Source organism: Mobula hypostoma, chromosome 7, assembly GCF_963921235.1.
Source record: "Mobula hypostoma chromosome 7, sMobHyp1.1, whole genome shotgun sequence".
Lineage (NCBI taxonomy): Eukaryota > Metazoa > Chordata > Chondrichthyes > Myliobatiformes > Myliobatidae > Mobula > Mobula hypostoma.
In genome coordinates this window covers 138399009-138410016 of record NC_086103.1, presented here as the reverse complement: position 1 = coordinate 138410016, position 11008 = coordinate 138399009, and the positions used below count along the sequence as shown (strand labels likewise).

The window sequence follows — 11008 nt, the reverse complement described above, 5'->3', positions numbered from 1 at the left end:
CCCTGCGTAGGAGGAAACTAATGTGTTCGTATGGGTTTGAAAATCTCGCAAGGTCCTGTGTGCGCGGGCTAAGGTTGAATGTGGTCCTTGGTCTGTCTCTCCGTATGATGTGGGAATGATTGAGGCGGCATTAGCGACGTCTGAAGACACGTGATCGCGGCAACCGTGAGCTTTAAAATGTTTGTTCTCGGAGAGAAGCAAGAGTGAAGGGGGCTGGAGAGCAGAGAGCTCGGGCTAACTGGCGCCGGCGGCTCTGAGGCTCAGGCGATGAGCCGACACCAGCGGTGCAGAGCAGAGCTTCGGGTTCGGCACCTTTACCGACTGATATGCAGGATTGACCAGAATGTCTGGGAGGAAGATCTCATCCGAGTCGTTCAGCTCCACCAGTTCGGACTACCCGGACAGCCCGGAGGATGCTGGTTGTCCGTTTTCACGGCTGCTGAATGGGAAGAGCTCAGTTTCGGGGAGCAGGTCGGCGGCTCGCCGGCGCGTTAATCTGGACTGTCTAGGAGCGAGCATCCGGAAACTTGTCTTTCCAACGGTAAAGGCACGAAAAATATTCCACCCCAGCCCCTCATAGCTTCATCCTAGCCACGTTACATACCAGGCAACCCCTCTTGCCGTTGTTATTTTCTTTCAGTTCCCAGACGGGTACTGGCTCTGTACAAGCAATCGCAGTACTCGTTCGGCATGACTTTCTCGTGGACTCCGTTTGGGCGCCTGTTTCTGTCTCTTTTTGTTAATCATCTCATATCATGGTGAAAAGTTTTAAATCCTTTTAATGACGACCTGGATCTCTGAATCTATCACGTTATAGAGACAGGTCTTTTCTAATTAATTGAAGTCGATGTGATATTTGGTATTTTTAGAAATAGCGACAACCTGCGTACGAGCTTCCTTTAGTCACCAAATCCATGCAGACGATTAACGGCACTGATATTACATCCGGTTCTATACAGTTTAACGTTGATCACACTGGCATTTTAAAGTTAATATCCTGTGGAGAGGGATGTTTATTCAGAGTGTGAAATTTAAGTTTATTGACATAACTAATGCGTTTACAAGAACTTCTTTTTTGGTAACATCAACTACTCTGAAAGGCGATGATAATTTTTGATAGTGATCGGGTTAGCTAATTTTATCCAACAGCTTTGATTTTTGACCGCCTAAACCGCGGAGAGAACCGGCGTTCACTCTTTACCTTAGTGCTTCGCTGTTTTTCTGGGATCTTGCTGGGATCCCTGCTTTTATAGATTCTTGTGATTTTGTAGTAGGATCTTGTGTGTGTGTTCTAGGTCCTCGCCTTTACGACATTTACCTCCATAAACTTCTTAATTTATAAATGATATCCTTAGCCTGTTGCTCCAGAAACTAGCAGATTGCCTCGCTCATTTATGCCATTTCGCTGTTAAAGCTAAATCCGAGTTTTTTTTTAAAAACACAAGCCCACCTGTGGATCGTATTATATTAATTAACACAACGTAAAGCATTAACATTTTAAAATATATTTGGTTATATCGCGAAGCAATCTTATTATTAGTTGTACTAAATGCAACTTAAAAAAAAAGTTCCGGTGAGAAGTTATATTCCAATTCCACCTGTCATCTTGATTGTCTCTAAATTAATTACTCCGAAGCCGATATCCATACTTTTAAAATCGTGAACTCTCACAGGAGACATTGGAAATCTGAAATCAAAACAGGAATTACTGGGATGTCCAGCGGGTCGACCATCATTGTGGATGATCACCCATGTGAACTGCCGACTGTTACTCCATACATACCTTCCGTGGTAGTGATTTGCGTGTACTTTCAAGTCAATGAGCAGCCATAGATGTTTTCTGAGTTTTGGCAGCAATTCGTATCGTATTGTAGAATCTGGACAATTCTTCCAGTTTCTCTCATCTCCCTCTCCTGCTCAAGCCGCTGCATTTTCTAAGGCCCTGTAGCACGTTTCGTGGTAGCTCGCCCAAGGGACCATATGTCGAAGCGTATAAAATGCCCCCTTGGGCAAGCTTCATATAAGTAAACCGATGAAAGGGCTTTCACCTGAAGTGCCAGCTGCCACCTTTCCACCACACACGCTGCTCGGCCTGCTGAGTTCCTACATCAGTTTGTGTTTTTTTTGTTTCAGATTCTAGCATTTCCAGTCTGCGTCTCCAGAATCAGCAAACCATTGTACACTGCGCGGTTTCACCTAGTAGTCAGTTCCGCTTGTAACTGACTTCTTTTTACAACTTCTTTGGAAGTCTGTGTCATAAGGACCCAGAAATACTCAACCAGTTGATAGCATCAGTGCGCGCTAGTTGATCTCAGTTTAGACTAGGGCGAGGGCTTGAACTCACACTTTCACGATCTGAATGCCCGATATCAACTAACAGTATCTTCATCAAATCAACTGTTGAAATGGCTAGGTTATTAATGAGACTAATGTGCTTTGTGATATAAAAGAACTTCTAATATAGACGATGAGTAATTGTGTTAATTTAGTTAATCTGGCCATTCTAAAACAACGGACAAAATGTGCCTAACTGCATCTGCAGAATTTCTCGTGTTTATATCTCAGACCTCTTATGAATGCGCGTTGAATGTGAAAATTCGATATATCCTACAGGACAAAATCTGATCTTTCTCTCCGCCACTGGACTCGCCATTGGGGCCGGTGGGGGGAGCACTAACCTATTGAAGGGGACCGTCGGATGCACTTCGCATCGGGCTCTTAGCTTTCCCCCAGGGAGTGCGCTAATATGGTCGCGGACTCCGTGAAAAATAATAAGCGCTTGAGCTATTGTAGTTTCTGTATGCAAACATTTGTTATCACTTCAAAAGGGTGCAGAGGAGATTTACAAGGATGTTGCCTGGATTGGGGAGCATGCCTTACGAAAACAGGTTGCGTGAACTCGGCCTTTTCTCCTTGGAGCGACGGAGGATGAGAGGTGACCTGATAGAGGTGTATAAGATGACGAGAGGCATTGATCGTGTGGATAGCCAGAGGCTTTTTCTCAGGGCTGAAATCGCTTGCACGGGAGGGCACAGTTTTAAGGTGCTTAGATGTAGGTACAGAGGAGATTTCGGGGGTAAGTTTTTTTTACGCAGAGAGTGGTGGGTGCGTGGAATGGGTTGCCGGCGACGGTGTTGGAGACAGAAAAGATAAGGTCTTTTAAGAGACTCCTGGATAGGTACATGGAGCTCAGAAAAATAGAGGACTATGGGTAACCCTAGGTAATTTCTAAGGTAAGGACATGCTCGGCACAGCTTTGTGGGCCGAAGGGCCTGTATTGTGCTGTAGGGTTTCTATGTTCTAAAATGTTAATTTATTGAAAACATATTAAATCTATTTGGACGACTGACAATCAGACATTTAGTACTGTTCAGAAAGGCCAATTATCTGGATAGAACGAGGCCTTCGCGACGCCTCACCGAGGTCCAATAGCCGCTGGCAATCCGTTCATTTTCAGGTACGGGGGCCCGGGTCTTGTGGTTTCCTGCATCAGGAGAATATTGGTGTGGATCACAGGCGGCAAGGTCAGAGGATAATCCAAGCCCAGCACTATCCAGCTAATGCTGAGATATATAGTCAGACTGCGCCAAGGCAATTAATTATTTAACTTTTAAAGTTTAAAAAATCCCTGCAGAATGTAAAAGCAGATAATTTATTTTCCCAGCGACGGGCTGGCCCTTTTTCCATTGAAGTTGAAGTTTTCTTTTGCCAGTCCTAAATTATACGATTCAAATATTGAAATGAAACGTTGGCGATCCTTACAAATGCTCCATCTGGAAAAATTATGAATCCAAAATGATTTAACTGACGTAAATCGTGCATGTTAAACAAAGGAAGCGTAGCTTCCAGACACAGTTCATCATCTTTTGAAATAGTGAAGAAAATCAAAGTGACATTCACAACACAGGGTTACTCATCTTCCTTCGTAGGCTCATCACTCACCGGTGCTAAAACTCCATCTTAAATCATTGTTTATCATAGTACAGTATTTCATTGTTTTCTCACTGGAGAGCACTAGAAGATTTAAAGCAACAGCTTTCAGTAACATTCTCTAAAGGTCTGGGTGCCACATCGGGCTGCAAAGCAATGACATAAATCGAAAGAGCGGGACATAGATCGAGGGCATGAATTTAAAGCGAGTCCTTCTGTAAATCTGAGGCCCTCCGCTGGCCGCGGATCTTGCGTGCCAGCTCCCCATGCGATACACAAGCTAGGACAGTGTGATATGGGGAGCAAGCTGTCACCCTTGCAGCCCCCTCCCCCCCATAGAGCTGATGATCCAGATGATTGGCAGAGACCGATGCAATGTGGCACCAGCGGCGTAGCAGGATTTGTCAGTCAGCGTTGAACTCACGTAGGAGCCTTAGGGGCTTCAGCTCCGGATTTTTCTTAGGGGTTTACTCCCGAAGTCTTCCATGAGTGAGTACAACCGCAAGGCAGTGGAGGTTTGAGATTCGAGTTTTCCTTCTCCGAGATGAGGTGCCATCCACGACTAACGAACCCCATCTGCCCAAAGTGGCTGTTTTGAGGGCGCCTGTAACCGACCTTTGCCCTTCTCCTGTCAGTAGAAGAGCTTCTGCTGGGCCTTGTAGCTACGCCATACGTGAAGGCCAGCAGGCTATTTGAGACACACGCATGTAATAGGTAGTGGGAGTTTATCCCCACTAACGTTCCCCTATAACAACTTTAAGATGCCCAGTATACTTCTGTAAGTACAATTGAAATAAATTATACCTTTTAAAGAAACATCTTGTCACACAGTACCTATTAGGGATAATAGCTTACATTCTGTGGGTGTTGAAATGACTAATGAGTCCAATGTAGGAACCTCAGACTTTTCCACGAATGGGTATTTTGTGAGGGATGTGCCTTTTCCATTGGTTATCCAGAGATTTTCTGCAAGGACTGGAGGTTCTTAATACTGTCTGTAATGCTCCCATTCCACTGTAAGTGCTCATATGTCAGGGGTTCACAAGATTCATGGGGATATAACTTTTTACGGGGAGTCTTTGAATCCTTTCCTCTATTCTCCTGGTAATTGATTCATATGACAGAGGTTAGAATCAAGTAGTTATTTTGAGAATGTCTCAAACATTGAAGCAATCTTACCTGCTCAGTGAACCCATGTGAATGCAATTAGGGTCTCAGTGCTGGACAATTTGGCCTAGAAGAGGATGCTAACCTTGGTTCACATCCTTCCAGCAGATTGGGATGATTTTAATGTAAATAATGTACTTGCCGTAAAGATTTGATCAGTAATATACTGAATGGGGTAATCTTGTCAGCTAGTGCTTATTATTAATTGAACCTATCAGTGCTTGAGCAATCTGGAAAGTAAATTTGGTGCAGTTATACATACCTGTTTTGCCTAATTCCATTCTGAGGCAGAGTTAACCAGATGACATTTTCTTTTTTATTAGAATTTTAACTAGTTCACGCATGACTTCCTGAGCATTTGGTTTAAACCACATTCTGTTCACATATATGCCAGATACTGACAGTATGTTTCTCACGTGTGCTAGCTACATGCTTAGTGTCACTAAGGGAATTACTGATGTTTGTGATGATCACCTTTTTTTTTATGTTTTCTTTTCCAGAGTAGATGATGAGAGAAGGTAAATGAATAATGTTATAACAAGGGAAGAACTATGTAAAATATTAAATTCTGCACCTTTCCTGTCTTGATTAGAGATATTGAGCTTGTAACACTTTCTTTTAAATATAATAGTAAAACAAAAGTAGTCAGTATCAGCTGGGGTGAATTCTACAAATAGATCTACTCTCAACTTGCCTCCAACTAATGTTGCTAAAGTATAACTATGACAGCAAAAATAAAACCTGTTAAAAGTTTTTACAGGCATTCTAATAAATAGTTTATTTTTAATCTACCGGGGGGATTATTTTAAACAAAAATTAGCAAGTGTGGAGTTTGCTGATGCCAGAAGCAAGTAAATTTTATCATCGCAGTTCTTTCCCCTTCAGAATGTGTACCATCTGTATGAGATTCCTAAGCAACCAAACATTGGAAGCAAAAGGCACGATTTATTAAACATTTCACAACTTTGGATCCAGTATAATGAAATTTTAACTTAGAACAGACAAACAATTGTGCACCCAGTGAGGCTGTAACTGACCTGGGTTCAAACCTGGCTGGGTGTGTTGAGTTTGCAAATTCTCCTCATGTTCAAGAGAGATTCCTCAGACTACCGAAGTGAGATGTTAAAGATATAGGTGAACACTCCAGCCAGTTGATCTTTAATACCCAGCCAGGTACCCCATCTTGGCAAGATGCTTTCCGTGGGTTCACCCTTCTGAAGGATGCTCTCATGTCAGCCTCAGAGACAGAAATCACAGAGTCATCAGGGGCTGTGGGAGTTTGTGAAGTTTCCTCCATGTTTTGATGGTCAAAGTGAGCATGGAAGGCATTGAGCTCACCTGGAAGCAAAGCCTTTATGTCACCTATATTGCTTGGTTTCACTTTGTAAGAGGTAGTAGCATTCAAGCCCTGCAGAGTTGTCAAGCATCCTTCAGTGATTCAAGTTTGGTCCAGAATTGCCACTTCACACAGGAGATGGGTTTCCATAGAGCACACCTGGAGCACTTGTATCTTACTTGATACAGACATGATTTGAGTATCTCAGCAACTGCTGATCTCCTGGGATCTTCACTCAACACTAAATAAAGTTTACAGAAAATGGTGTGAAAAACAAGAAAAATGTCCAGTGAGCAGCAGTTCTGTGGGTGAAAACACCTCATTAATGAGAGAGGTCAGAGGAGAATGGCCAGATTGGTGCAAGCTGACAAGAAGGCAATGTTAACTCAACCACACATTCTATCGGTGGTCTGCAGCAGAATATCTCTGAATGCACAATGCGCTGAACCTTGAAGTGGGTAGGTTGTAGCATCTGAAGACCATGATCTTTAAGCAAAGGAGTTACCAGATAAAGTGGCCACTGAGTGTATGTGGGGCCAATGTAATTGGGTGTTTGATTGTCAGGGTAATTGGGTGTTTGATGGCCAATGTAATTGGGTGTTTGATGGTCAGGGTAATTGGGTGTTTGAAGGACAATGTAATTGGGTGTTTGATGGTCAGTGTAATTGGGTGTTTGATGGCCAATGTAATTGGGTGTTTGATGGCGAATGTAATTAGGTGTTTGTTGGTCAGTGTAATTGGGTGTTTGATGGCCAATGTAATTGGGTGTTTGATGGTCAGTGTAATTGGGTGTTTGATGGTCAATGTAATTGGGTGTTTGATGGTCAGTGTAATTGGGTGTTTGATGGTCAATGTAATTGGGTGTTTGATGGTCAATGTAATTGGGTGTTTGATGGTCAGTGTAATTGGGTGTTTGATGGTCAGTGTAATTGGGTGTTTGATGGTCAATGTAATTGGGTGTTTGATGGTCAGTGTAATTGGGTGTTTGATGGTCAGTGTAATTGGGTGTTTGATGGTCAATGTAATTGGGTGTTTGATGGTCAGTGTAATTGGGTGTTTGATGGTCAGTGTAATTGGGTGTTTGATGGTCAATGTAATTGGGTGTTTGATGGTCAGTGTAATTGGGTGTTTGATGGTCAGTGTAATTGGGTGTTTGATGGCCAATGTAATTGGGTGTTTGATGGCCAATGTAATTGGGTGTTTGATGGTCAGTGTAATTGGGTGTTTGATGGTCAGTGTAATTGGGTGTTTGATGGTCAGTGTAATTGGGTGTTTGATGGTCAATGTGGACCTAGTGCACTGAAGGTCTGTTTCCGTGCTGTATACTTTAAAACTTAAAAACTTTGAGGAAAATAAATCCTTCTTGCTCCTGATATATCTGGTGAATTACAGTGCCATTTGCATTTGGGATGGCTGTTCCAAATCTAATGATCAGGAGTAAAGACAAAGATGAAAACAAATATTGTTCTATGCTTTTCTAATAGAACAGGTTGGTTTCTTTGTCCATTTGAATTGATGAAAAGAAGATACTACAAAATCAGAAATTTGTGCTTATATATAACTGTTGTAGGAAAAATTTCAAGAAGTTTTACAAAGTTGTAAAGTTTAGACATCAAGCCAAAGTAGTAAATGTAATCAAACATGACCCAAAGATGATTAATGTAGACAATCTTATTGGATAGCTAGACGGTGACGGGAATTAATGAGGAAATTCATGAGTAGTGCTACAAGCAACACAGATGATTGGCTGGGAGATATAGGGGTGTTAAGAGAGTAGGACATGGTACTAACAAACAATTTTTTGGGAAGTATTCATCGGGTTGGGCAGTATCTCTCGAAGGCAAGGAATTGTTAATGTTTAGGGTTGAAATCCTTCTTCAGATTCTTCAGACCCTGTGCTGAAGGGGCCTGTGCTTGTGCTGTCTTCTTCTGTGTTTCAACCTGAAACACCAGCAATTCCTTTCCTCTCACAGATGCAGCTCAAGCCGCTGAGTCTTGCAGCAGGTTTTGTTGCGACAGATTGCAGCATTTGCATTGTCTTGTGTCTCTGGTGTATGGTGGTGCAGTGGTTAATTTGCAGGATTAACAGCAGAATTCTGTATCATTGAACCAGAAGCAAAGGTTCAGATCACACATTGATTTCAGGGAATTTAAAGAGAGTAAATCTACCATCCTTATCTATACTTCATTTAACTGTGGTCCTATAAATTTGTTAAATTAAAAAGAGAAAATTCAGGAATACTTGGAAAAGTAAGGCAGCATCTAAGGAGATAAAAGGAGTAATGATTTTTCAGTTCAATCACACCTCATCAGGACATCAAAACTATTTTTCTTCTCACGTATTCTATCTGACGTACCAAAGAGGCACAATATTTTCTGTTTTTTTTTCAGATTTCCAGCACCTACGATAATTTTGCTTTTGCACAAATGTGGTTGAATCAGTGGCAGTTAGGAATGATCTGGATGACAGAATTAATGGGATTGTGACTAAATTTTCTGATGATCCAAAGTTCTAGGTAGAGAGGCAGGAAGCGTTGAGGAAGCAGGGAGTCTGTAGAAGGACTTGGTTAGATGAGAAGAATGGGCAAAGAAATGGCAGATGGAATACAGTATAGGGAAATGCACGGTCATGCACTTCAGTAGAAAGGATAAAAGTGAAGACTACGTTTTAAACAGGAAGAAAATTCAGGAATCAAGAAATCCGAGATGCAAAGGGACTTGGGAGTCATAGTGCAGGATTCCCTAAAGGTTGACTTGCAGGTTAAGATGGTAGTAAGGAAGGCAAATGCAATTTTAGTATTCATTTTGAGAGTACTATAATGTGAGAACAAGAATGTAGCGCTGAAGCTTTATAACACCTTGGTCAGTCTGTGTTTGGAGCGTTGTGAGCAAATTTCAGGATCAGAATCAGGTTTAGTATCATCAGCACATGTTGTGAAATCTGTTAACTTAGCAGCAGTGGCATGATGCAATACATAAGTATAGAAAAGTAGATCAATTACAACAAGTGTGTATATATGTATGTGTGTGCGCATGCGTGCGTGTGCGTGCGTGTGCGTGTGTGTGCGTGCGTGTGCGTGCGTGTGTGTGTATTTGTTTTTAAGTTAAATTAAAAATGGTGCAAAAACAGAAATAATAAAAAAGTGAGATAGTTTTTATGGCTTCAATGTCCATTTAGGAATCAGATGGCAGAGGGGAAGAAGCTGTTCCTGAATCGCTGAGCGTGTGCCTTCAGGCTTCTGTACCTCCTACCTGACGGTAACAATAATGGGCGCCACCTTTTTAAGGCACTGCTCCTAGAATGTGTCTTGGATACTATGGAGGCTAGTAACCAAGATGGAGATGACAAGTTTTACAACTTTCTGTGGCTTCTTTTGGTTCTGTGCAGTAGCCCCCCCCCCATATCAGAAGGAGATGCAGCCTGTCAGAATGCTCTTCACATTACATTTGTAGAAGTTTTCAAGTGTTTTAGGTGACAAACCAAGTCACCTCAAACTCCAAATGAGATATAGCTGATGTCATGCCATCTTTATAGCTGCATCAATATGTTGGGACCAGGTTAGATCCTCAGAGATCTTAACACATAGGAACTTGAAATTGCTCACTCTCTCCACTTATGATCCCTTTATAAGGATTGGTTTGTATTCCCTCGACTTAGCTTTTCTGAAGTCCACAAACAGCTCTTTGGTCTTACTGACGTTAAGTGCCAGGTTGTTGCTGCGACACCACTCAACTAGCTGGGATATTTTGCTCCTTTACGCCCTCGTGTCTTCATCTGAGATTCTGCCGACAATGGTTGTATCATCAGCAAAGTTATAGATGGCATTTGAGCTAAGCCTGGCCCAGCAAGCCCCTTATCTAGGAAAGGATATGCTGGCATTGGAGAGGGTCCATATGAGGTTCAGGAGAATGATCCCTGAAATGAAAAGGTTAACATGTCAGGAGAATTTGATAGCTCTGGGCCTGTACTCTTTGGAATTTAGAAGAATGAAGAGAGATCTCATTGAAACCTATTGAATAATGATAGGCATAGATACAGTCGACATGGAGAGGATGTTTCCAATAGTGGGAGAGTCCACCACCAGCGGGCACAGCCTCAGAATAAAAGGACGTCTCTTTCGAGCAGAGATGAGGAGGAATTTCTTTAACTAGAGGGTGGTGAACTTCTGTAAATGATTGCCACAGATGGCTGTGGAGGCCAAGTCATTGGGAATATCTAAAGTGGAGATTAATTAATTTTTGATAGGACATCAAAGGTTGTGGGGAATTGCAGGAGAATGGATTTGAGAGGGATAATACATTAGTCATGATTTAATAGTGGAGCAGACTTGATGGGCCAAATGGCCTAACTCTGCTTCTATGTTTTATGGTCTTATGAGCAATAAATGTTGGGATTGCCAATAATATCCACATCCTGTGAGTGAATAAATAACGAAAAGGGCAATGATGTATGAGCAGAAGGTAGAGAAAGAGGGATAGATAGACAGATAGAGAAATAGCATTGAAGTATGGAGAGATTAATAGAGGATTCTTTTTAATGGGATGAATGGAAGCAATGAAGAATAACTGGAAGTT

General features: G+C 42.0%; 1 protein-coding gene across 2 annotated transcripts in view; it reads left to right on the top strand.

Moving 5' to 3' along the window:
- The first annotated feature begins 234 nt into the window (after positions 1 to 234).
- The window catches only part of gucy1a2 (guanylate cyclase 1, soluble, alpha 2), a 167878-nt gene continuing 157104 nt past the window's right edge, over positions 235 to 11008 (top strand). For both annotated transcript variants that reach the window (XM_063052867.1, XM_063052868.1), the window contains exon 1: positions 235 to 541. In XM_063052867.1, coding sequence (XP_062908937.1) covers positions 344 to 541 — 198 coding nt within the window. In that variant the 5' untranslated portion in view covers positions 235 to 343. The remainder of the gene's footprint in view (positions 542 to 11008) is intronic.